This window comes from Vulpes vulpes, chromosome 8 (genome assembly GCF_048418805.1).
Source record: "Vulpes vulpes isolate BD-2025 chromosome 8, VulVul3, whole genome shotgun sequence".
In the NCBI taxonomy this organism is placed as follows: Eukaryota; Metazoa; Chordata; class Mammalia; order Carnivora; family Canidae; genus Vulpes; species Vulpes vulpes.
The window spans coordinates 43043711-43071036 of NC_132787.1; the positions used below are offsets into that span (position 1 = coordinate 43043711).

General features: G+C 46.4%; 2 protein-coding genes and 1 pseudogene across 2 annotated transcripts in view; 1 reads left to right on the forward strand and 2 right to left on the reverse strand.

The window, feature by feature from the left end:
- Positions 1 to 27326, forward strand: part of WNT5B (Wnt family member 5B) — a 112842-nt gene that overhangs the window by 38683 nt on the left and 46833 nt on the right. The gene's annotated exons all lie outside the window — the stretch shown is intronic.
- FBXL14 (F-box and leucine rich repeat protein 14) lies at positions 17871 to 19847 on the reverse strand. The gene has a single exon (XM_025995473.2). The coding sequence runs from the start codon at positions 19563 to 19565 to the stop codon at positions 18363 to 18365; it is 1203 nt and encodes a 400-aa protein (XP_025851258.2). The 5' UTR covers positions 19566 to 19847; the 3' UTR covers positions 17871 to 18362.
- Positions 19928 to 24589, reverse strand: LOC112917526 (RNA transcription, translation and transport factor protein pseudogene; annotated as a pseudogene).

Genomic DNA, 27326 nt, shown 5'->3' on the forward strand with positions numbered 1-27326 from the left:
AAATTTCACATCCTTCCCCCTGGAAAATGCATTTTTGCCAAGCACCCAGGTGATTCTTCCTCAGGTCATCCCGAGACCACACGTGAAGAAACAGAGGTGTGTGGGAGAAGCTGGAGCAAGTTAAGGCTGGTGGCAGAAGAGGTGCCCTGGGAGGCAGGTACAGTGAGTCCACTGGGAGCTGATGAGGGCCATCCCGACTAGTCAGCCAAAGGAGTCTTCAGAACCTTCTTCTGGGGGGCTGGCTGGCTCAGGGGGTTAGGCATCTACCTTCGGATCAGGTCATGATCCAAAGTCCTGGGATGGAGTTCCGTGTCCAGCTCTCTGCTCAGCAGCAGCAGGGAGTCTGCTTCTCCCTCTCCCTTTGCCCCTCCCCTGACTCATGCACTCACATGCTCTCTCTCCCTCTCTCTCCCTCCCTCTCTCTCTCTCTCTCTCTCTCTCTCTCTCTCTCAAATAAGATCTTTAAAACAAAACAAAACAAAAAAACCTTCTTCTGAGGCATCTAAAACTTGAGACCTTGGAGGTCCCACAGCATTGGTGACAATAAGGCCACATGAAGGCAATCCTGCCACATGCATGCTTTCATGGTTGGATGTGGGCAGAAAACTTTGGGGACACAGCCAGTAGGGTCCTACCTTACTTCAGATGTAATCTGGCCACAGGTCCTGGTGTCCTGATGACCATTTTAGTCCTAATGTGAGCATTATTATGCTTGTCGGTAAGATTTTGGTAGGAATTCACTGGAAAAGCCAGGGGTCTTCTTTACAAGTCATCTTTGATGAACTTAATGGCATATTTCAAAAGTACTTTTTGGCCAGTAATGACAAACAAATTGCTTCTGAACTAGATGAGAAAGATCTAAACACATCCTCTAAGCACAGCAGTATCAATAGTATCTCTGATTATCTTTATTTGCCCTTAAAAATCTGTTCAAACAAACATAAGCAGGGCAGCCCTGGTGGCGCAGCGGTTTAGCACCACCTGCAGCTCGGGGTGTGATCCTGGAGACCCGGGATCGAGTCCCACGTTGGGTTCCCTGCATGGAGCCTGATTGTCCCTCTGCCTGTGTCTCTGCCTCTTCTTTCTCTCTCTCTCTCTCTGTCTGTCTCTAGGAATAAATAAATAAGTAAAAAATCTTAAAAACAAACAAACATAAGCAGACTCTGGACTCTAAGAATGATATTTTCTGTGGACAGATAAGCAAAACCCCTAGGGAGAAAAAAACTTCTATTAAAATAAAAATAGGGCAGCCCGGGTGGCTCAGCGGTTTAGCAGTTTAGCGCCGCCTTCAGTCCAGGGTGGGATCCTGGAGACCCGGGATCAAGGCCCAAGTCGGGCTCCCTGCATGGAGCCTGCTTCTCCCTCTGCCTGTGTCTCTGCCTCTCTCTCTCTCTCTCGAATAAATAAATAAAAATCTTTAAAAAAAGATTTAAAATAAAATAAAAATAAAGATCCCCCACAGCTTTATCCTTTGCTCACTGGGGTTCCTTTATTCCACTTTGAGATAGAAGTACTTCAGTTTCTCAGGAGATGCTGATTAAGAGTTGAACAAAAAGAAAGTATTTTTATCTATCATCTATCTATCTATCCATCCATCCATCCATCCATCCATCCATCCATCTACCTTCCTATCCACTTATCTCTGGCCCTGAACATTCCAGCCATTAGCAGAGACCTTTCTTTCTTTTTTTTTTTTTTTTAAGATTGTATTTATTGGGCGGCCTGCATGGCTTAGTGGTTGAGCATCTATCTGCCTTTGGCTCAGGGCGTGATCCCAGAGTCCTGGGATCGAGTCCCATATTGGGATCCCTGCACGGGGCCTGCTTCTCCCTTTGCCTGTGTCTCTGCCTCTCTCTGTGTGTCTCTAATGAATAAATAATTTTTAAAAAATTATTTATTTATTTATTCATGAGAGACAGAAACAGAGAGGCAGAGACACAGGCAGAGGGAGAAGCAGGCTCCATGCAAGGGCTCTCTGGGACCTGAATCTCACACACACACACACACACACACACACACACACACTCCTTCCCACCACCCCCACCACCTGGCACACTGTGGTCCTTGCTGCTGGAGTTGAATTTGGCTGCCATCCATACTATGTGTCAGCATCTGGAGCTGACAGTCGTGGGAGCTTGCAGAGGTACCTGGTGGTTAGCGGGAAGGAAAACAGTGAGTGGGGAGTATGAGGTCAGTTTCCAGTTGCCCATTGGAGGAAGAGCACAGACAGGGTTACCATCTCCGTGGGAGTATCTTTGGGGAACTGTCTGTGCTTCCACCCTGGGGAATTATTACAAAGTGGTGTGCATTTGAGGGTGGCACCTGGCTGGCTCAGTCAGTAGAGCATGCAACTCTTGATCTCCAGGTCATGAGATTACTTTAAAAAAAAAAAAAAACTTTTTAAAATGAAAAGTATTAAGAGGGGTGCCTGGGTGGTTGAGCATCCAACTCTTGATTTCAGCTCAGGTCATGATCTCAGGGTTGTGAGATTGAGCCTCGGGAGGGGCTCTGCCCTCTGCTTGGAAATCTCTCTCCCTCCTCCTCTTCTCCTGCTCACACTCAAATAAATAAATCCATCTTAAAATAATAAATAAATAACATAATAATAAAGTGGTATGCAGCTTGGGCACAAACTCTGGACTTCCTCTCTCCACAGGGTCTTCAGTAGAGAAAGTCTTATCCTAAGAAAGCAGCTCAGGAAAAAAAAAAAGAAAGAAAGCAGCTCAGGGGAATGTCCCCTTGCTTGTGGAGGCTTTGGGCATGTATGTTTGCGTCCACTCCGAGACTCACATGACAAATTGTGCGCAATGCCTCCTCACAGCCCAACAGGTTTTTTTCTGTTTACATTTAACTAGCTTTGAACAGCAGGAGGAAACTTTAAATATTTCCTCTCTTCTCACAAACCTTTTCTGTAATAAAACAAAATTACCGGAGATGAAGCAGAAAATAATTCAAATAGTCATTTAAATCAAGGACCTGGCTTGACTTGGCCTCCCTTGGAGACTTTTTTCAGCTTGTGCTCTGCCAGTAAAGGCCAGGCGGGCTAAGCTGACCTGACCCAGAGGCCGGTGGCGGTTCCAGAGCCCAGGGGCAGGGGGCAGTGTAGGCCCTGGCGGCTTCTGTGGCCTCTCACTCTGTACTTGGGTCCCTGGGAAATCAAGTTGAAACTGACACAGAGGGCAGTGCCAGGAGGGGAGAGACCCAGGGGGAGTGGTTCTGGTGCGAGTGGGACCCGGAGGTCACTCCTTGGGGAAAGTTGGAAGGAATTTAGTGTCGTCTGTACACACATCTTAGTCCCTGTCCTTATCATCCACTGGCTGTTTCCTCCTGCACTGGGAACTCTTAAAGCAACAACTCCAACTTTCTGCTTTTTTTTCTCTAAAACACACATGAGGCACACTCCCATGGGCATATCGAGATTATAGGCTGCGGCACAGATAAATCAGGCTGTGGGTTAGGAGCAGTTTCCAGTGAAACTCCACTTCTTTCTCTCCCACTCAAGAAAGCAGACCTCCATACCAGGGAGTGTAAGGCGTTACACTGTATCTTGAGCCCTAGGTGCAGGATCTTGGCCATTAGTAGCTCCCAAATAAATATTTCCTGAGTGAAAGATAGCTTTGAATCCACACTGATTTGGATTTCTGAAAAGTCATTCATAAATTCTAGCATTTTAACTATTAGTGAGCAATTAATCCCAATAAACCAGCAGGATCTTGTGATTGTGAATGACTGTTCTGTGGTTGGTCAGATGGAATATTTGTTAGCATTTTTATAGGGTCTTAAAGTAGTTTTAGCTCTATAACTGATAAAGCCAAGCACAAGCTTTATCAGTCCTGCCACTTGCCTGTCAGCACTATGTAGATAAACTCATAATAGTTCCCAGGGAGGAACTTTTTAAGAGATTCTTAAGCAGGAGACCAGGGGAGAGATATTTTTTATGTTGCCTGATTACCATAGACCCTTTGGGGGCTTCGCATAGGCTGGCAAGAGGTTAATTTCAAGATGTTACACAAGGATAAGATTCTGTATCAGATCCAAATTTGGGGCATTTGTCACCTCGCTGCTGTTGGCAGCTCTGAACTCTGAAGGCTGGAATTGGGTCCAGAAGGATACAGCCCTCTCTGTCACCTGGGACCTCCCAGGGGAGGAAAGTGGCATTCGATGAGGGACTGAAGGGTGGCTTTGCTTTGTCATCTAAATGTTTCTCTTCCTGGATGGTATTTTTTTTTATATAAGGATTTATGTATCCCTTTGAAGAACAGCCTTAAATAGGCAGGCATGCTTTAGTAAAAACAATATTTAAAACTGTGGTGTAGGGAATGCCACCACCACTCTGGATGATTCTGGAAAGTTCCATAGCTGTTGGGAGGTTCTGGGGCAGAGCAGGGCAAGTAGAGGAAGCCAGAGTCAAGTGCACCACGATTCCCAGGCAGGGTCTTCAGTGGCTGAGTCGAGATTATAGGCGTAGAAGTGGAGGTTTTGAGAGCTGGGGGAGCCAGATGATGAGTGTGCCCATAATGATGGAAATGAGTGAACAGGGAGAATTTTAGAAATATGAAGCAGTACAACACAGGTGATCTGAGCAGAAGTTAGGTGTAGACCTCAGTTATTAAGAGCATGAGAGGAGCTAGAGAAGACACTGTAGAGAAGGAAGGCTCCTTTTCTCTCTGTAGGTTACCCTGCCTGGTACAATCTGAAGAATATTTTCTCTCTTCTCCATGGATTCAAGGGTAGTTCCCAACTATTTTATTTATTTATTTTTAAAGATTTTATTTATTTGTTCATGAGAGACACACAGAGAGAGGCAAAGACACAGGCAGAGGGAGAAGCAGGCTCCATGCAGGGAACCCGACGTGGGACTCGATCCCGGGACTCCAGGATCATGCCCTGGGCCAAAGGCAGGCGCTAAACCACTGAGCCACCCAGGCACCCCATTTCCGAACTATTTTAGATATGCCCGCTAGACGCAATGAACTTTGGACCGATAACATTTCAACCTCAAGATATAATTTTCTTCTCTCTTAAGTCATTAAAGAAAATTTTTCTTTTAATCTGAAAGCCCATACTTTGTACTTCTTAATTCTAATTATGGTAATCTTGATTTTTGAGTGGAAAATTAAGAAAGTTGGTCTTAGGTTGGTTTTTACATACCTTTGTGATCTAATGAGAGCCTGAAAGATGTTTACCTCCCAATGTAGTAAAATAGTCAACTGCCCTGAAGAATCGGAAGTGCATCATCATCACTGTTTTATCAAATTATTGTTTTTTCAAATTGCTAATTTACTCTTCCCTAAACTGGTTTTGGTAGGAAGAATGACTTCTAAAATAATTGATACTCTGCTAGATACAGTATGTTAAAAGACAGGAGAAGTATAAGAATAATAATGAGTATTAAGATGATGCTGGGACACCTGGGTGACTCAGTCACTTAAGCGTCCGACTCTTGATTTCAGTTCTGGTCATGATATCGGGGTCATCAGATCGAGCTCTGTGCTGGGCATCGAGCCTGCTTAAGATTCTCTTTCTGCCCCTCCCCCTCCCCCTCTCAAAAAAATAGAACAAATAAATAAGACAAAATAAAATAATGCTGATAAGCCAAGGAAAGAAGCAAATGGACATCCTGGGTAATGATTCAGGAAGTGTATCTGGGATAGGAAGGTTTGGAACAAACTTTTCCTGCAGGGCAGACTTATCTCATGATTTGCTCCTTATTTAAGGAATCAGGCCCCCTTAGACTCTTTAGATCTAGTCCACTGTCCCCTCTGATGCCCTTGAGTGTATCACTTCATCTTGCTAATAAACAAGTTCATCTGCATCAAAAGTAGGGTGAAAATTATTCACTCCTGGAGAAGACTGTCACAACACCTTGATAACCAGCAGAAGTGATTCAACAAGGCTGGCTCTCATTATCTGGGGAGAGGACTCCAGAGGGGCCACCCTTACTTGCTTTCTTTAGGAAAATTGTATGGCCCCCTTTTCCTGCAACCCACCCCAATGAAGCATGAAGGCCAACATAAAGTATGAATGTGGTGTTAGTATGCAGTAGTAAATGTAAGATATTAAATGTAATAATTGCGCTCTTATCCATCTGGTTCTCACCTGTTTCGGGCTTTTCTGAGGGAGAACTGAAAAATTAGTAAGGTAAACTAGATCAGGAAGGCATTTCTACTGACAAAACCAGACAGGGTTGGTTTTTGGTTTTCGTTTTTTGACCAAAGACATTTTAGGGACTTTGAAGAAAGGACCTGAGAATTATTACTCAGCCTGGCATTTATTTTGCAGTATGTGCTGACTTCTAACTTTCAGCGCTGCACAGCCTAATCCTTGATCATCCCAGAATGAGTTTAGGAGTTTGTAAAAATTTCCTTTTTACTGGGTATTTGCATACATCACTAACCAGCTCGGTTTAGAAGGATGAGCAGTCTCTCTGTGCTGAAACAGAATGAGGAGAATGGAGGGCCAACCTGAAACGTTCATTTATTGATTAGTCTTTAACGAGCATTTATGTATCAATGACAATATACAGAGGAGACAACTCCCTTCCATAGTGTACATTTTTGAATAGGCTACTAAGACTGGTTAGGGTTTTATATTTTTATCCATGGTTCTCATCAGGGCTTCATGTTAAGGGGAAGGGTCAATGTATATAAATAAGAAGAAGGATATCTGGCAAGATTGGGAACATGACCTCTTGCCCTCCAAAGCCTGGGAAGCCCTCGTGAATGCTCCCAATCTTAGCAGTGTATGGACATGGTGTGAACTCTCCCCTCTGCAGACAGAGTGGGGGTTAGAGGTTAATGAATGAGTGCTCTCCTCACACACGAGATCCTGTTCGATGGTGGTTTTATAAATGAGGGCTTAAATGGGGTCAGACTAGGACCTGCATATTGCTTCCAAACTACCTAAATCTTTTTGAAGCGATGGTGTCCAGAGATGACACCTTTCCACCAGGGAAGGGAGACATGGGGCTCTTGTGCTTGGGGAACTGGACGCTGCCACTGGTTCAGTATGTCTAAAAGCAGGACCAAATGGAAAACAAAGGGGGGGGGGGTCTTTGCTGTTCCCTATTCTTCTCTAGTAATCCCTTAAAAAATAATTGCAGACCCAAACCTCTGGCCTCCAGCACATTTTCCACTTGATTAGAGGCCTTTGTGAGGTAGGGAAAGGGACCTGCAGCCTTGTACATTGTGCTGAGGCCTGAAATGTCCAGCTGGGATTTTTTTCCATCAAAAGGGGATTTTAGTAAAACCATTATCAGGGGCTTAAGAAGAAAAGCTGTTGAGCTGCAAGTGAGGGGGTAGATTAGCATTAGCAGGCTTGTTTTGGGCAACCGGTGGAAGGGTGGGAACGTGTCTGCAGCCCTGCACACAAGCGCTGCCGTTTCCCTGCAAGCTCTGGGCAGGTGCAGAGACAGGAATGAGCATAGGGGTGGGAGCTGATGGGCTTGGGAATGGTACATGGGGGGGTTCCCCCGGGGTCATCAAGTGCGAGGCACCCCAAATCCAGGAGGGTTGCAGGGGAATGCGGGAGACCTGCTGGATGGGGTATCAGAGGCCTGAGCGGTGCCTCGGAATAGGCCATCTACGTCTGTGTCATCTGTCCCTGTCCCCCCTTCTCTCTGTGCCCCTCTTCACTCTCTCCATAGACCGGGCAGATGAAACTTGGGAAACCCGGGCAGTGGCTGTGCTGGCTTAACTTCGATGTCTGTGTGGACGCCTTGCAGGGATGGAAGGGATGTTAGGACGGCAGCGGCAGTGGCTGCCCAGGCCACAGACAAGCAGTCAGGCTGCCTGGACCGGCGAGCCCTGCTCTGGGAGCCCTCTCGCTCAGGATTTAGGGAGGTATCCAGGTGTCTTTGGGAGATCCCTAGTGCTAGCACGGTCCGGTCCGCTCTACCTTCTCTGCCCATCAGAGCCGAGAAGCTGCAGCCCAGGGCAGCCTGAGGAAAGCCCCAGGGCAGTCTTGGGGCCCTGGGGCCGGCTGTCGCCTGCAGGGCCTGGGCGAGGGCTGTGGCTGCACTGTGGCCCTGGAAACACCTCTTTTCTGGGTCTCCCTAGCCACACTGTCAATCCTGGCTTGTTTTCCCTGCAAAACCAGGATGGTGGCTAGAAGGAAATGCGAGTCCTGCCCGTTGCAGGGGCTAGAGACCTACAGACAGGATGGCTGCGGAGGGGGGCAGCCCAGCAGCTACGTGTCTGGGCAGGACAGTCACCTTCCATTCACGTCCTCAGGCATGACTCACCTCCAGGCCAGCCTGGTGGCCCACGACTGGGTAGTTCTGCCTCAAGTCACATCAGACAACCAAAGAAAGAGGAGGGCCCGTCTTCTTGTGGATGTGTGCTAGCTCAGGAGAACTGTTCCTGGGGGCTGCCAGTCAAGGGGCAGCCCTCCTGGTTCCTTCTAATGAGGCACCCCCACCATTTGGAGGAGCTGCTGGTGGTTGAATAGTTCATGCTCTCCCTCACTTGGTGCCCTGTCATCTGTCTCCTCCAGCCTGGCCTGCCCGGTGTTTTCTCCTCCTCAGCTGCGCATGAAGTGATACATGCTTCCTCCCTGCCACTGCAACCTCCTTTCCCTGCTTGGGCTGCTGTCCTTGAATCTTTATTTGGTGCCGTCACCAACAGGGGCATATTTGAGCTACGATGTCCATAGAGCCACCTGGGAAGGTTCTCTGCTTTTTTAAGACTTTTATGAATGGTACCGGGAATGGTCATTTGCTTTCTGGCTGAGCCCTGAGTTCCAGAAGGTTTTCCTTTCTTTTCTCTCATTCTCTAACCAGTGATGACCTCTGTGTTACTGAGCTAATAAAGCTATGCCTCATCCAGTGACTACAGCCAGCTGGAAGGAGCCATAGGGGCTGTTCACCTTCCACCTTCCAGATTTTCATTTCGTGGCTGTGCCAATGGCTCTTCAGACCCACACGGTGATCCCGGGAAGCCTGACTATTGAGCTCAGAGAGGGCAAGAGCCCCGAGGCCTTGCCTGCCCTCAGCCTGTCCCGTATTGTGGCATTTTCTGGAATTGGGCCAACTTGGCTTAGAAGTTCTCTTTGTTTTAATTTCTCCTACCTTTCTCTAGTGTCTATTTTCCACAGGAGGAATTTAGATACATGAGCAACCTTACTTCTCTGTCAAGCTCTTAAACGTTTTCAATTTCATAGACCTCTTTAGATTTTATGAAGATGTCTTCATCTGGGCAATAAAGATGCCCATTTTATAATAAAATAATAAAAAATAGGTATTCCTAATTAAAAATTTTAAAATATTTTTATTTTTCCTCAAAGGCTTTCCAGAATTTTTCATTACAGATGATGTGCTCTCTTTTTTTGACAATAAAAAAGCCAGCACTTTGACTCTTGCTATTAAAACTATCTCCACGTATGATTGTAAAATTTCACCCCATTTCTTCTCCCAAACTTCCCAAATATGGCAATATAACAGGATTTGTACAAGATAGTCTTTAAGAGGGGCGTCTGGATGGCTCAGTCCGTGACACATCTGACTTCTGCTCAGGTCATGATCTTGGGGTCCCGGGATCGAGCCCCACGTCAGGCTCCCTGCTTGGCGGGGAGACTGCTTGTCCCTCTCCCTCTGCTCCTCCCCCTTCACTGGTGCTCAAGCACGCTCTCTCTCAAATCAGTAAATTTAAAAAAAAGTCTTTAAGAAAAATTAGAAATTGATGTTTGATCCCAACAGCCTCCAGAAGCAAATCACTCACTGCGAGCTACATTAGAGAAGCTTTGTGAAGTCACATCTGTTACCTTGCTTGGAAAACAAAGTGCTGCACACCTGGGCACCTTCAAATAGTTTATCTGATGTCGTAAAATTAGATTTCATCTTTTTGGCAACACGCGATTCCTTGTTTGTCAACTCTCAGACCCTGGGGAAATTCTTTGGGTTGGGGGAAGGTGGTGTGTGAGGTGACCGGAGGGCATTTGTCAGAGGGGAGGAGGTCTGGGCGCCCCACTGTAAATCGTCTCCAATTCGCAGGCAATGCTGCCGCCTGCTGACAAAACAGAGGGCTTGCAGACTCTGTGGATAAAGCAGTTTCATCTTTCCAGTTTCCACCTTTCACATTAGAAAACAAACTTCCATTGTTTACATTAACCATACTTTCTTTTTCTGCTTTATGGTGGATCGTAAGGTCATCTTCGCCAACTTAAGGGAAAGAAAAACACAAGGTCGGGCTCCTAGCTAGACCTGACTCATAGCTACATCACAATGGGGAGGGAGGGCCAATCTTGTGTCATTGGGAAAGGTGTGCTGGTTTTGGTTTCTGTGGGGATGGGAAAGAGAACAATCTAGGAGTCAAAATTGATTTTTCACCCCTGCTTGACTTCTGTCTCCTAACTTGCATATATACATTTTTCCTAAGTTTTTTTTTTTCCTAAGTTTTTTTTTGTTTGTTTGTTAAGATTTTATTTATTCATGAGAGACACAGAGAGAGAGGCAGAGACACAGGCAGAGGGAGAAGGAGGCTCCATACAGGGAGCCTGATGTGGGACTTGATCCCAGGACTCCAGGATCACACCTTGGGCCAAAGGCAGACACTAAACCACTGAGCTACCCAGGGATCCCCTCTAAGTTTTTTATTTAAGTAATCTCTACACCCAACGTGGAGCTTGAATTCACGACCCCGAGTCGCATGCTCTTCAGACTGAGTCAGCCTGGCGCCCCTGCGCATTCTTACTTCTAAAGTAAGCAGCAATGAGGCAGGCTGCTTGCTGCTAAATCCTGTGTCGTATTTACTCAAGTGAATTTCTGCAGTTCCTCTTGTGATTCCACCAAAATTTAGACCCTTATGTGTGGAAAAACGATAGGGCAGCTGTCTTCCTTTGGACCACACTGTTCTGATTGTCGCCAGTTGACACTTAGCACAATAGCAGGGCATCTGGCTCAAGTGCAGAGATGTCAGCTAGGACTGGAAGAGCCAGTTGGGCTATTCCAGACTCAGAGAATGTGGAGACCTTCTCTGCAAGCTGTGAGCCCGATAAAGCTTTGGAGATCAGAGAACCTGACCATACCATTTTTACAGATTCCTGAAACTCTCTAAATTGTGTGCATTTAAAATGAACTAGAAGAGCTAGAAATTGTCACTTTGTCATTTCCATATTGTTTGCTTAGGGACACATCTACTGCCTACTGGTCTTTTTTGTTGTTGTTCTGGGCAGTGAGCTTTTGAGCTATGAAGCTAAGGCTTAAAACACTAAAGTAAAAATGGAAGGTACAAGTTAGTTGTCTTCCATGTAAGGACATTAAGAATTTGAAGGGGTTAACTGCTGCAATTCCTCCCTTATTTTATCCATCTATCCAATTTTAGCCTCAGTGATTTTACTAAAGATTCTAGGAGTACTGTGACAACTTTTTCGGTTCCTCCCATGAAAGTCTTGACCATGCCTCAAAAAGCAAAATGGTAGCAGGTAAGCTGTTCTACAGAAATGTGTACATAAAAATGCCAGGTTAGGGTAAGGCTTTCCTAAAGAGAAATATCATGAATGTTTGTAAGTGTTTTCATATTATTTTCAGATGAGGAAAACAGTACTTTCCAAGCCATGTTGAGTTATCTTGTGCTATTTATAAAAAGTTAATCTGGTCTCAAAGAACAATTTTCCCACAGTCGGATTCCAGTGACTCCAATCCATGATAGCAGGAGTAATTATTGAACAGAGAGCTGTATGCTGAGCCCCGTGCTTCTGGATTGTTGATTACTTAAATTGAGGAGCAATCAACATGGACAGCATGCCTGGTATTAACAAATTAGACCTGTGTAGTCTTTCTGGACAAGATGGATTTGTAACTAACGCATCTGTTAAGTCAAGCCTTTTTACCTTTGAATGAAGAAGAATAGCTGGTGATGGGGCAACCCGATTCTACTTTACAAGGATTGTGCAGCAGACATTTGTAGTGCGCTGAACACGCGTAAGTCCTTAGGTTTGAGACTACTGCAAGCACAGACTTACAACACTCGTACTTTGCATCACTATTTGTGACAAAGCAGTGCTTTAGAAACTGGCTCAAGTCCCCGGAGGACAACAGGTGACAGGTTTGACACTGCTAGCTACTTCAGTACCCTGTAGCCCATTCACCAAATTGCACTAGTTTTTTGGCTTCTTGGATAAGCCTATACAGAATGTTTGCAAAACGTATCTAAAGTTTGCATAATGTAATGCATATTAAATAGTAACTTTCAGCTCTTGGGGTGTTTTTCCTATTCCCAGTGAAGATAGGCTCTGGTTTATTAGCACCTTTCTGAAGCCAAGGGGTCAGGGTGGTATTTTGCAGTGTCTCGGGGAAAGATCAAAGAACTACCTGCATGTTTATCACCTTCTGATGTGGTCATTAAACTCTGAAGCAGTCATTGTTCTGATATGCGCTCCTCACATCACCCAGGCAAAACCTTTCCAGCTTGTCAAGCCTCTTTCCCCATTTATAAAATTAAATGTACGGTGTCAATGAGATTTGTGAAAACAGACATCTTGAGACAGAAACTGAACACTAAGTCATGCCTAAATTCTTCCAGCAGATTGCGTTCATGTCCCTAACACTGTCTCACAGGCTTCTTTGCTGCTGCAGAAGGACCTCATTCTTCTTTCTTTGTAACTGACACTATTTTCCACCATCACAAATAAAAGCAAACTTACAAGCATATGTGGCATTTGTCCTTTAAACAAGTAAGAGTCGAAGAGGAATGAGAGAATAAAAACCTGTCTTCCTTTTTTAAGAAAATAATGTGAGCTTTTCTGGGTTAACAAACAGCAAGAATAGGAATTCCCACTTCTATTTGTTTTATTTGCAGGGATGTTTAGCAGAGCCCACGCTAGGGCTGCACAGTTAAGATTTCAAGCTTACTTGCACCTGGAAGACTTGACTTTACATAGTACCAAGTGTGCTGGGTTGGCACAGGCAACTCCACTAGGCAAAATCAGAGCAATCCCTGGAAAAGAGGAAAAGACTGAAACTGATCATTTGTGGACATTTAAATTTACTCGCCGTCTAGAAATAATGCATCTTCTATCCAAGACCTAAGAGTACACGTTCTTATTCTAGCTGTGCACTTACCTTTGCTAAGTTCTCAATGATTAATGGTTGGCAATGATCCAAATATGAATGTCTTATCTGTTTGATACCATTCACTTTGCAAAATATTTTAACTTGCTATGTTTGAACAAAAATGAGAGACGTAGACTAAGCAAAGAACTGTGTTTGAACATAGCTTTCCAGTGTAGAATCCTGTACTCTGAATTAGTTCATCATAAAGTTTCACCCTTGGGGATCCCCAGGTGGCTCAGCGGTTTGGCGCCTGCCTTCGGCCCCAGGCATGATCCTGGAGTCCCGGGATCCAGTCTGGCATCGGGCTCCCTGCATGGAACCTGCTTCTCCTTCTGCCTGTATCTCTCATGAATAAATAAATAGAATCTTTAAAAAAATAAAATAAGGACGCCTGGGTGGCTCAGCGGTGTAGTGCCTGCCTTTGGCCCAGGGCGTGATCCCGGAGTTCTGGGATCGAGTCCCACATCCGGCTCCCTTCATCGAACCTGCTTCTCCCTCTGCCTGTGTCTCTGCGTCTCTCTTTTTCTCTCTTTCTCATGAATAAATACGTAAAATCTTTAAAAAATAAAAAATAAGAAAGTTTCACCTTTCCATCCACAGGGGCTCGGAGGGGCACAAAATTTAGGTCTTGCCCTCTACTAAAGGGATAGAATGACCTGAAAAGGGAATGAGGTGAGCTGCAGGGAAGGGCAACAGGGAGAGGACCACTGGGTGACTTCCCATATATCCTCCCCCTCGGCAGGGCAGCGGGGCAGCCACCAGCAGAGGCCAGGGGCCCACCCTTTCAGGGGACTGGCAAGAGACGTTTGTCAGAAGCTGCATGAAGTCCTGGTTTTGTTTTACAAATCTGATCTTTTAATCAAGAGGTTCTTGTGCTTTGGAAATACAGTGGTCCCTGGGGGCCACTACCTTTTCCCCTTTGAACATGTGAGTTCACATTTTCTAAGTCAAAAGTGAAAAAGGTTCTGCTTATTCCAAGACCAGCGTCTATCTAGTAAGCACTGCAGGCAACCAGCAGGATTTAGGGGAGAGACCATGCTTCAATTTACATGTCAAGTGTCATTTTTTAGAAGAAAGTTCTTACCTAAAAGGAGACTCCAATAAAAAAAAAAAAAACATTTGCTTTTTCAGATCTTTGTCATTGATTTGAATCATGAAAGAATTTGAATTCTCTTAACTATTGAAAGACATGCTGTAAGTCCTTATCCCTGTTGCCAAATGTGAGGTGAATCGGGTGCCCCTCCCCTCTTTAGGACTGAGAAGTCCCGCAGGAGGGAGACCACAGCAGGGAGAATCATGAACACTGCCCAGCATTTGTAGCCGGAGGCCTGTCAGGGCCCTTAGGGGACCACAGAAACCGTCTGAACCCCACCATTGCATTTATAATCTTTTCCAGACAGACTTTAAGGGCTACTGCCCAATGAAACTCAGAAAGGAAAGATGTGTGGAGCCCTTTCCCCACCCCCCCCAAACAGTTCCTATGAGGTTTATTACCTCTAGGTGAGAAAGTTTACACCAAGTTCCCATTTTGAAATGGTTTTTCACTTCTGAAGTGTCAGCAAATACCTGCACCAGTTTTTTTTTCTGCCACTCTAAAAACTGCCCTGAAGTGCCTTTTAACTTTTGTAGCACTCACAAAAATATCAAGTCATTTTCTTTGGTGCTTTTAGTCTTTAAAAGCATTTCTTTCCATTCCAATAGGTATGGTGGAGATCGGATCCACCCATATTCCCTTTAAGAGTAAGTGCCCTGTGGCCTGAGCTTGTCTGCACTGTGATCAAACAGATACCACTCATTTCTGTGAAGTCACCTTACTGGGACTCAAGGTATGATCAGTAACTGAACTTTCTCGGAGAACAGAAGGGAGCTGGACTTTGGAACTGGTCCTGCTTTGCGTCCTGGTTTCCCTCAGTTAGTGTCTGGGTGATTTAAGGCAAGCAGTATGCCTTATCTAGAAATCAGGATACCTGTTTCAACAGGCTGTTTTGAGGACTAAAAGAAATTTACAGATACCATGCAAAGCATACCATGGGTTCTCAACACATTCATTTCTTTCCATCCACAAAGGTTGAGAGATAAACAGTTAACCTTGGCTGATGAAAATAAATGGTTTATTCATGGTTTCCAGACACTCCAGATATATTAAGTATACCCAATTCAAGGTTGAGAACAGTAGGCCCGTGACCTTAACTTTCAAACATTAATTTACTGACCTTTAGTCAAGCTTATATTTAGCCTTTCAAGTAAAAAAAAAAAAGGAAAACCCTTATTTTTTGTATGAAAGTGAGGAATGTGAGCAGAGTCTGAGACTTAGGAGGTGCTCAAATTTTTATTGACTGAATCTGTACAGTCATGCAGTCTTTTGGAGGAAGAAAAAGTCTAAGAACTTACAGCTTGTGGAGCCTTCATGCGTTATAGTGTCAAATGCTAAATTAGAAAGCTGACCCTAATTCCAAATCCCGACTTACTAGGGTTCACACATTTTCTTTTTTTTTTTTCCAGGCAATAAGCACTGTAACCTAAGAGGGAATAAAGAGATCCACACCTTCCCCCAAGAAAAGGAAGATGGATCTAGTGTCAGGCTCAATTAGACCCAATTGTGATGGCTCTCCAAAAAGGAACAATGTAGCTTTTGTGATATGCTCAAGCAGAAAGCTTGGAAATTTTACAAAACAATCCTACCCCAAGAGAAACTTAGGTTCTAGCTCTCTTCCTGGAAAGAGGTGTCTTTGCAGGAAAGTTTTATACCCCTTACTAGCTCTTGCTGGGATCTGTATTTGTTGTTGTTGTTGTTGTTTTTGGTAAAAAAAAAAAATCTCAGAAACTAAGACCTATGTGAAACCAGGAATGTGAATGTGAATTACTCTACTGTTGGAGCATTTATACCCTGCCACTTCCGCAGCCCAACCACAGGGCGTTGATCATTTAGTTATTGTCTATCAAAGGGAACTCTTTGCTAGAATTGTTGGTATTCATTTATGTGCCCCGAATTCAGTCTAAGAACCCTCACACCACAGTGGACCCGAGTGGCAAGCTTCAGTGCTGGAAGTGCTTAAAATGCAAATGTGCAAGAACTTCTGGCCAACCTCCCCATCCCCCAGGAAAGTGCTTAAATACAGCGGGGCCTGGAGGAGAATGTTAAAGAGAGGGGCTGAACTGCCTTCCTCCTTTCTACCAGGACCCTCACTCACACTGTGAGATTCAGCATGCATGACTGAGCAAAGTAAGCGAGCAGGCAAGGACAGCGTACAGCGTTCTTTTAACTTTTCTGAACAATGGCTTCAGTTCCCTCCACTCTTCACCATTTCACATCCTCCCCACACCCACTCAAAGTGGAAAGCAACCCATCTTTTCTTCCCCACTTCCACATCTCATGACCCCATTATTCAACAGGACCCCTAGATCTCCTTTCCACCCTGGGGAAATTGTGATTCTTACAGATCTAGTTTTTTTAAAAGTTCCATTTCTTTAAATTCCCATGTTGTTGACAGTTCAAAACCAAAAATTATATAAGTCTCCAGTCCAGTCACATTTCTAGAAACACAACATTTAGATGTCAGTAGTAAATCTCTTACAGAATAAATTTTTAACTGTGAGCTTACTTACACCACCTAGGATGCACTGAACTCTATACTGTATTTCCTTAGAGTACACAAACAGCACCTCCGACTTTGGCATGTACCCAAACACACACTGCCTTCAAAATAATTCACAGATACAAGGTTTTTTGTTTGTTTTTTTTTTTTTTTCAAAAACATACTTCATATTTCCTCTTTTATTATATAAATATCAGTTTAACCTTTTACTGTAAGAATATAAACGTTTTAAGAGGATCTTTGTTATTATTTATACAAATTCACAAACAGTACAATTAATTGATAAAGGTCTCTGGGTTTCTTTAACTCCATGGTCTCTCTTGTTGCAGTGGAGGATTCTAAAAAAATAAACAAACAAAAACTCCAACAAAAATATACATCCTACTCAAAAGCGATTTTTTTTTAAAGCCACAAGTCCCAACCCCCACCAAAATAAAGAAAGCCATCTATTCCTCCATTTAGAAACTGATTTTTGTAAAACCCACAAACACCCATTTTATTAACAGAGATAAGACAAGAGTTTCAGTCTCCTCCCCTTCACGTTACAGCCCCTGGGGCTCCGTAGGCCAACTCTGCTCCTCTGCTTCCAACAGGAAGCCTCACCATGTGACCTTTTTGTGGGGAAAATTGGAAGAGGGTGAGGGTAGGGCAGGATTTGCATATATAATAATCATTTTCAAGACACAATCTGCATCTCAAACAAACAAAAGTTCAATTCTCATTTCTTCCACACATTTGTGCTATAAATTAAGTCAAAATTTACGAACACCGTTGGGCCCTCAAATCCCAATGGGCAAGGAGAAAAAAAAAATTATAGCCAGAATGTGGAAGTGGGATATACTGGATGGATGGGGTTTGGGAAGAAGCCAAAACAAAAAAGACGTACAAACCCAATGGGCATCTTTCCAGTCTAGGCACAAAAATGTTTCAGTCTCAAAATATCTCTCTTGTAGAATTCCAGGGCTTCAGAGAAAAAAGTAAACTAAAACGAGGTAGCCAGACATATATATATGTATATATATATATAATTTATATATATATAATATATAGACTATATTCAGCAGAAAAAAAAGGACCGTGATTTCAAATTTCTTCAAAAAAATAAAAACTTGAAAAAGAAAGACAATTAAAAGGAAATGGGCGTGAGTAGCAGAGTACTGTAGGAGAAGTGATGAGAAGAGCCTGGGATTAGTTACAAAGTGGAAGGAAGAAGGGTGAAAAGGCCGTGGTAGTTGGGTTTGCTCTTTATACATTTCAAAATAAAAACCAGATCACAGTATTCAAATGAAAGCTTAAGTGAAGGCAGACATTTTCCTCAACTCCCCAGGGTTTTAAGAACTAGTCACTCTCCGCCCCCTCCCCCATTTCCAAATGCAAAGCAGTGAGGATACAGTAGCTCAAACAGTCCTCCATCCCCCTGCAGAGAGGAGTTGGGTGGGTAAGTAGCTGAATCCATCTCCGCCCTCAGGAAGAGAGGGAGGGGAGTAAGGTCGGGGTAGCAGAGGAACCCCAGATGCCAGGGGAATGGGCGTGTAGTGGGGCTCGAGGTGCCAGAAGAGGGAGAAAAAGAGAGCCCGAGGCTTCGTGTCACTGCCCCCATCTCATCCACTACAATGATCTGTGTCGTGTGTAAGTGTGCATGTCGAACGAGGGGGATGGGGCGTGGTAGTGACCGGAGGATGAACGGGGCGGGACAAGGGGAGCAGGTGCTGCTGCCCTCACCTGACCTTCTCACTGTCCGTCATCTGCCAGAGTCCCAGGTTGAGTACCTTCAGGCAGGGCAGCTGCGTGATGCGCTCCAGACCGCGCTTGGTGATGCGGGTGCAGCCATACAGGTCTATGCCGGTGAGTTGGCTCAGGTGCTCAGCGATCAGCTCCAGGCCCTTGTCTGTGATACGCACGCACTGTCCGATGTTGAGCGTGCGCAGCCCATGCATCTGCCGCACCATGCGGTTGATGCCATCGTCGCTGATGTGGCAGGAGCAGAGGGACAGGGACTTGAGGCCGTCCAGGCCCTGGGCGATGTAAGCCAGGCTCTGGTCCCCCACTTTGTCACAGAAGGACACATCCAGCCCGGAGAGGCGCAGGCTGCCCATGGCCAGATGCATGATGCCCGTGTCACTGATGTTATCGCAGGAGCGCAGGTTGAGGCTGCGCAGGCTGCCCATGTGCGACAGGTGCAGGAGACCCGCGTCTGAGATGCCCCCGCAGAAGCTGAGGTTTAGGAGCCTCAGGCCCGTCAGCCCCCGCGAGATGTGCTTTAGGGAAAGGTCCGTGAGCTTCTGGCAGTCCTGCAGCGTGAGCTGCTCCAGGCCCAGGCAGCCCTCGGCCGCGCTGCGCGTCATGCCGGCCAGGTGCCCGATGCCCACGTCCGACAGGTGGCGGCAGCTGCGGAGGTTGAGGCTCTTGAGGCGCTGCAGGCCCCAGGCGATGAGCAGGAGGCCGGTGTTGGTGATGTTGCTGCAGCCCCCCAGCTCCAGCACCTCCAGGCCCTTGAGATACTGGGCGATGCGGCCCAGGCTGCTGTCGGTGATCTGCTTGCAGAGGCTCAGGTTGAGGGCGCGCAAGGAGCCGATCTCCTGCACAAACGCGTGGCCCAGCCCGTTGTCGGTGAGGTTGTAGCAGCCGCTGAGGTTGAGGCTCTCGATGTTGGCCATGCCCTGGATCACGTAGCTGAGGCTGCGGCGGAGGCTCAGGATCTGCACGCGGCGGATGCCCCGGGCCTGCAGGCTGGGGAACAGCGACGGGTTGGCCCGGCGCAGGTGCAGCTTGGCCTCCACCCCCCGCCACACCGACTTGTGGTAGGCGGCGTCCCGCCAGGCCGTGCACACCTGCGCCGCGCGCCCCTTATCCCGGACGTCCAGGTAGCCGAAGATCATGGCCAGCAGCTCGGGGAACAAGCACGAGATGTGGGTCTCCATCTTCCTCCTCCCCCCTCCGCGGCGCCGGGGGGAGGAGGCGCGGGCCCCGCCGCTCCTGTCCCGAGAGGCGACAAGAGCGGTCCGCCCGGCCGCCGCCGCCGCTGCCGCCGCCGCCTCGGGCCCAACGGCCGGCCCCTCCCCGCCTTCCGGCTCCGGCCGCCGCCGCCGCCGCTCCTCCTCCGGGTCCGTCCGCGCTTCCTTCCTTCCTGCCGGCGTCGCCTCCCTTCCCTTCCCTCCCCCCGCCCCGGGCTCCGCTCGGTCCTCACATCCCGGGCGGGGAAGGCGCCCTCTCACTCACTCCCGAGCCCGGCCGGGCCGCCGCCGCCGCCGCCGCCGCCGCCAACACCGCCGCCGCCTGGGGTCTAAGCGCGCCGCGCCCGGGCCGCGCCGCTCCGCCCGCTCCGCCCGCGCCGCCCGCGCCGCCCGCCGCGCTCCCGCCGCCGCTCCCACGCCCCCTGCCGCATCCTCTGCCTCCCTCCGCTGCCGCCGCTGCTCCGGGGGGCCCCGGGGGCTGCGGGCTCGGGGTCCGGGCGCCGAGCAGGCTTCCTGCTGCCTTTGTCTCTCGCCCGCTTTTCAAACCTCCCAGCCCGGGCCGCCCGCACTCCGCCGCCCAGGCGGGGGGACCCGGAGGCCAATCCGGGCCACCGGGCGCACGCTCCTCGCACCCCCCCGCCGTCCGCGGACGGGTGGGAGCTGCCGGCCCGGGCCCGGGGCACGCGGGGCACGCGGGGCACGCGGCGGCGGGAGCGCGGCTCGGCGCCGGGCCTGGCGGGCGGGCGGGCGCACGTGCGGCCGGGTCGGGCCGGACCCCGCGCCCCGGGCCCTCCGCGCGGCCCCTCCCGCCGCGCTCCCCCGCGCGCGCCCGCGCAATGGTACGAGCCTGCGCTGCCGGAACTGGCGGAGCCGTTGCCCTGGAAACCGAGTTCCTCCCGGTCGGAGCGCCGGGGCGGTTAACCCTGTGGGCGCCGCGGGGGAGCGGCTGTCAGGCTTCCGCGCCCGCCGCCGCCGCCCGCAGCCCGCGGGGGGCGGCCCCTCTCTGGGCCACGCCCCGGCCCAGCCCCTCGCGTCTCGGCTGCTGACGGCCGCGCAGCCCTCCCCTGGAGCTCCGCGGCCCTCCCTGAGCCCTGCTCCCACCCTCTCCTTTATCAGCCCTGCCAGACCCTCCTCCCGGCGCGGAGGCTCCCAGTCGTCCTCCCGCTCGCCCCGTAGCACGTCTCAGCACACGCTCGCTGCTCCCCACCCCGGCTGCCTCCCTTCTCACCGGTCTTGTGCCTCCAACCGCCGAGAAACTCGGCCTTACTCATCACGACCTAGTTTAACACTGACCCTCCCTAGCCCTCGTCCTAGCATGACCCATCGCTGCTGCCTTCCAGCATCTTCTGCTTGTTTCCAGGCTCCGCGGTGGTACTTTGTGCATCAAAACTTCACTGCACTTCCGCACTTTGTTGGGAACTGTCGGCAGCGCCACGGCTGCCCTCGCATCTCTCAGCCTGCTCTGCACTTGGAAGAGAGCAGCCCCCCCTCAGCCTGGCCTGAGGATTTTTTTTCTCACCAGCCTCTTGGACTAAATATAAATTGTATGCACAGTTCTACTGATCAACTGTATATGTATATATGATATGTATATAACAAAAAGATACTTAATTTTTTTTATTTATTCATGAGAGACATAGGCAGATGGAGAAACAGGCTTTCCCAGGGAGCCCAATGGGGTACTCCATCCCAGGACCCTGGGATCACGACCTGAGCCCAAGGCAGGGGCTCAACTACTGAGCCACCCAGGTGCCCCAAAGATACTTTTTAAATAAAATACCATGACTGCTGGACTTGGTTTAAGGCGCTGCAAGCAAACATCTGTTGGTTTATTAACCGTGTTTTATGGAACCAGGGCACTGCTCTCTTTTAAAATGTGGTTCTTAAAAAAAAAAAAAAAATGTGGTTCTTCAGTGCCTACACAGATAGGATTTCAGCATTTCCCTTTAACTATCCCCAAACCAAGAATCTTTGGGTCAGAGAAAATGACCCTCTGTATTTTTTTTTTTTTAAGATTTTATTTATTCATGAGAGGCAGAGAGAGAAGCAGGCTCCACACAGGAAGGCTGACCTGGGACTTGATCCCAGGACTCGAGGATCATGCCTTGAGCCAAAGGTACATGCTCAACCACTGAGCCACCTGGGTGGCCTGACCTTCTGTATTTTTAATGAACTCATGAGTTCATATAACTTGATATAGGACAACCTGATGTATTTATCAGAAAAGGAAAATGGTCTCATTGACTCGTTGAGGACCTAAGCAAGATTTTGAATGGGTTCCATATTCAGTATGTGAGGTGAACTTTTGGCCACTTCTCTTTGCCCAAGAGACCAATACTAGGCCAAGTACTACAGATTCACTAACAGGCCTAATGTATTTCAGACCCCATCCACCTACCTCTCCTGTTCCTCAATCAGGAAATACAGAAGCAAAAATTTTTACAGGTTTGCTACCCCACCCATATTACACATGATATGAGGCCCATAGATTTTTATAACCTTTCTGAAATAATAGACTGTACTGTTAGTCACCTAGATGATCCAGATGTGCTGTGGCAATAAGATGTCCCAATTCCTGGCCATACCTGAGCTAATACTCTTCTCCTAATGTGTATCTGGCCTTATATTTATCTCAGTCACTTCTGCCTAAACTTTTACCTAAACTCTACATGAAAGTCACTTTTTTTGGTTGTTGATTTGTGGATGTGGATGTGTTTGTATTGATGTCAAAGTATGAATCCCAAACACCTTAATCCTGCTGAACACAAAACAAAGTGCTAGACCACACGGGGCAGAGGGGAGTGTATTTGTAGACTTGGGAGCATGACCTCAAGAAAAGAACTTAATGGTTTTCTTCCACTAGACAGGCTGTTGTTCTCAGCTCAAGTCTGAAGAGACATTCAGAGATGCCCAGAAACACCTTCTCTAGAAGTTGACCACTTGATCCTAGTTTTATCAAAACTTTTTCTTGGGTTGAACTCTAGAATTTTATTAATACAGAGCCTTTTGTTTAAGACATTCAAACATGGGCAGCCCATGTGGCTCAGCGGTTTAGCACCGGCTTCGGCCCGGGGCGGGATCCTGGAGTCCCAGGAGCGAGTCCCATGTTGGGCTCCCTGCATGGAGCCTGCTTCTCCCTCTGCCTGTGTCTCAGCCTCTCTCTCTCTCTCTCTCTCTCTCTCTGTGTATGTCTCTCATGAATAAATAAAATATTTTAAAAAAAGACATTCAGGGATCCCTGGGTGGCGCAGCGGTTTGGCGCCTGCCTTTGGCCCAGGGCGCGATCCTGGAGACCTGGGATCGAATCCCATGTCGGGCTCCCGGTGCATGGAGCCTGCTTCTCCCTCTGCCTGTGTCTCTGCCTCTCTCTCTTTCTCTCTCTGTGACTATAATAAATAAATAAAAATTAAAAAAAAAAGACATTCAAACATATTTCAAGGATTTCCAGTAATATGATTATTTCCACGTTCAGTAAATAGGAAAATAAACATCAAGAGGCATCTCAGAAAATGAACATTAGTGAGAAAAAGAAGTGTGGCATCAAAGGAGCCCTGTGCTGTCTGGAGACATGGTGACTTTGTATGGCCTTGAGAAAATGTGTCCCCTTGCTGGCTCTCAGTTTCCTCATGTGACACTAGGGCGATTTGACTGGATAATTTTCAGGGGTCTTTATATGATTAGTAACACTCTAGAAGACCATGAGCTTAGATGGGTCCTGCTGTCTTCTCAACCTTGGAATTTATGGATTTTTCCTAAGGCCGGCCAGAGATTAAGAGTATTTTCACATGCAGTGGCTTCTTGGGGGTTTTCGTTTAGGTTCAGATCTGGGACACAAAAATAGATGGAGGGTATTACGGAGCAGAGACATTAATTATCTGAAAAAAATGTGTACCAATGTAGAAAATCTTGAGGATAGCTGTTCATTTCCCACCCTATCCCACCCCACCACTTCCCTGGACTTTATTAAAGAAAAACAATTATGGTAAATCCCTAGAATGTAGTTGATTTTCTGGGATTCTTCCTCAAAAATGTGACATTTGATTTCTGAACACATGCCAGATCATGCTTGGTTCCCAATTGTACTAAATAGGTACGAAGCTGAAATCCTAAAATATTCCCCAGTCTGTGATCTGTCTTTGGGTCTGCAGTTATTGCCTGAACAGCTACTACGGCTTTGTGATTTTTTGTCTGTAGTTCTCTGAGCTCTTCTATGTGCAGGAATCACAGAATTTGAGCAGCTTCATTAAGAACTGCATCTGCTGTGTCAAAACCAAGAACATGTTTGTCTAAAGCCACAGGCAAGCCCTCTTGTTTGATTTGCTTTGGTAACTGCATCCTGGACCAAAATACAATTTGCCTTAAACATTACTAGGTAATCATCCTGACACTAACCTGAAGAAGCTTAGCCAAAGCCATTAGACCAGCCTTAAAATCAGGATTATTGGGGCACCAGCATGGCTCAGTGGTTGAGCATATGCCTTTGGCTCAGGATGTGATTCCGGAATCCTGGGATTGAGTCCTGCATCAGGCTCCCCAGGGAAGTCTGCTTCTCCCTCTGCCTGTGTTTCTATGTCTCTCTCTGAGTCTCTTATGAGCAAATAAATAAAATCTTTAAAACAGGATTATTTACATCCAAATTGATGAATGCCTCTACATTGCCATTTTGATTATTATCATGTACCAAGTCCTTTTATTTCTCAGCATCATCTCCAGACTGAAGTCTAACAGCTAAACCAAGAAGCCAATTAATTGTTTCTTGTCGACCTTGAATCTTGAAAGGACAGTTAGCATCTCTAAGATACTTTTCAAAGAACTTGGGCCAGTCACTACTGTGGATGTTTCTTAAAATCCCTCTGCCTTAAATCTTGTAGTGTCTGATTTTTCTGGTCTTCAAGCCAAACAATAAAGTTTCTAAATTCTGGTTCATCTTTACAGTTGAAGCCAGCAGGGCTGTGGTAGTCGAGAGCCATCATCAGCTTGCCTTGGAACATGGTCCTGGCTTCTCACTCTAGTTCCTGGGGCTTCAACTGTGAGACGAGAGGCGAAGAGTTGCAGGCAGGCAACCCCACTACTGGTGACGCTGAGTGACTGTTCATATTTTAAGGACTTGTTGAGACTTTTGAATATGATTCAACAAGTTGCAACCAGAAAGTTTTTTTTCAGAGTGAGCCTCTGTAGAGAAGCAGAAATGATAGCCTTATATAAGGAATCTCTCCAAAGCCTTACCAAGAATTTTAAGGGAACTAGATTTTCAGATAGGGTGTGTTTTTCACTTGGGTGAGGCCTGGGAAAATTAAGAGGCCCAACCCAAATATCAAGCTTTCTTAAGGGTGTGTATACTTCCTCATTCAGAGAGGAAAGATCTGGCAGGAAAGATCAGACTCTTCTGTAGCTTTTTAAACTCATTCAAAAAAATATATAGATCTGGAGCCCCTGGGTGACTCAGTCGATTAAGCGTCTGCCTTCAGCTCAGGTCTTGATCCCAGGGTCCTGGGATGGAGTCCTGCAGAGGTCTCTCTGCTTTGCAGGGAGTCTGCTTCTCCCTCTCCCTCTCCCTCTGCCTTCTGCTCCCCCTGCTTATGTTTTCTCTCTCCCTCTCTCTCTCTGTCAAATAAATAAATAAAATCTTAAAATTAAAAAAAATCCAAAATTAGTGACCTAGAGTCTAGCTGGTAGGTATTATTATTATCAAAGGAGTTAAAATGTTTTTCGTGGTTTTTTTTCTTTTAACTCTAAAGTATCCATGACACAATGTCTACTATGTAGTAGGCACTCTGTAAATATTTTTGTACTGAAATGAATGAGAACAGTAATAACATAATAGCTTTATGAAAGATTTCATGCATATCAAAACTTCTCCAAGAGTCTGGACAACCAAAACAATGGATCTCTGATGTTTATAAAATGGTACCTTTCCAACTTCGAGATTTCTTGGCAGCAACATTCTCTCTATTCCTAGTATTACTAGAGAATACCATGAGGCATCTCTCTGTTAGAGAATGTTAAAGATAAGAAAGGTGAGGACATAATTCATGGATTGCAAATAAAAGATTTAAGCAGGGGACACCTGGGTGGCTCAGTGATTGAGTGTCTACCTTCAGCTTGGAACGTGATCCCGGAGTCCCGGAGTCCCAGGATCGAGTTTCCACACCGGGCTCCCTGCATGGAGCCTGCTTCTCCCTCTGCCTGTGTCTCTGCCTCTCTCTGCATGTCTCTCATGAATAAATAAATAAAATCTTAAAAAAAAAAAAAAAAGATTCAAGCAATAGCAAAGGAACAAATACCCTGATTTTACAATGGGCAAAGGACTTGAATAGAGATTTCTCCAAAGAAAATATACAAATGGACAACGAGCATATGAGCAGATGCTAAACACCAGGAATTGTTAGGGAAATGCAAATTAAAAGCACAATAAGAGAGCATCTCACATCTCTTAGGATAGCTGCTATTCATAAAACAGGAAATAGCAAGTGTTGTGAAAATATAGGGAGATTCTAACACTGACATACTGTTGGTGGGAATGTAAAATGGTTCAACCCCTGTGAGAAAGTATGATAGGTACTCAGAAACTTAAAAATAGGGGCGCCAGGTGGCTCAATTGGTTAAGCATCTGCTTTTGGCTGAGGTCATGGTCCCAGTCCAGAGTACTGGGATGGAGTCCTGCATCAGGCTCCCTGCTCTGCGGGGAGGCTGCTTCTCTGTCTCCCTCTGCTGCTTCCCCTGCCTGTGCTCTCTCTCTCTCAAATAAATAAAATCTTCTTTAAAAAAAAATTAAAAGTAGAACTACCACGTGTATGATCCAGAAATTCTACTTCTGGGTTTATATCTCCCCAAATTAAAGTAGGGTCTCAAAGATATATTTGTATACCCATCTTCATAGCATTATTTACAATAGCTGAAATGTGGAAGCAACCCAAGTGTCCTTCGATGATGACTGGGTAAGCAAAATGGGGTATACACATGCAATGGAATATTACTGAGCTTTAAAAAAGAAGGAAATTCTGGTCACAGGCTACCACATGGAGGAATCTTCAGGACATAATGCTAAGTGAAACAAGCCAGTCACAAAAAGACAAATACTGTATGATTTCACTCATATGAAATATGTAGAATAATCAAAGTCAAAGAAACAAAGTAGAATGGTTGTTTCCCAAAGGCCTGAGGGAAGAAGAAATGGGAGTTGTTTATTTGGATATAGTTTCATTTTTGCAAGATGGAAAGTTCTGGAGATTTGTTGTACAATGTGAATATACTTAACACTACTGAATTATATGCTCAAAAATAGTTAAGATGGTGAATTTTACATTATATTTATCTCACCATAATTAAAAATGAGAATATTTAACTAGAACAAAAATTTTGAAATAAAAGATGTAAATTAAAGGAAAAATATAGGTGAAAACTGTTCTCCTATCAACAAATTGCCAGGAATACCCTGAAATATTTGTTTACTCTTCCCAAATCATTAGTCTGCTAAATCCTATAAACATGGGCTTTAACCACCACAATAAAAATAAGGGCCTGGGATCTGGGTAGCTAGAGCCCTCTCATTAGGCTGACTGTGCACTTTATTTTTTTATTTTTATTATTATTGGGGGAGGAGGAGAGGGTGTTTCCCAAGGAGTTAATTTGGGTGGACCTGGGGACAGAGAAACTGCATCTAAAAGGTGTTGGGGGACACCTGAGTGGCTCAGTGTTGACTGTCTGCCTTTGGCTTAAGTTATGATC

What these genes read in the sequence shown, in the direction of transcription:
- FBXL14 (XM_025995473.2), bottom strand. Translation starts at nt 19,565, where the DNA reads ATGGAGACCCACATCTCGTGCTTGTTCCCCGAGCTGCTGGCCATGATC.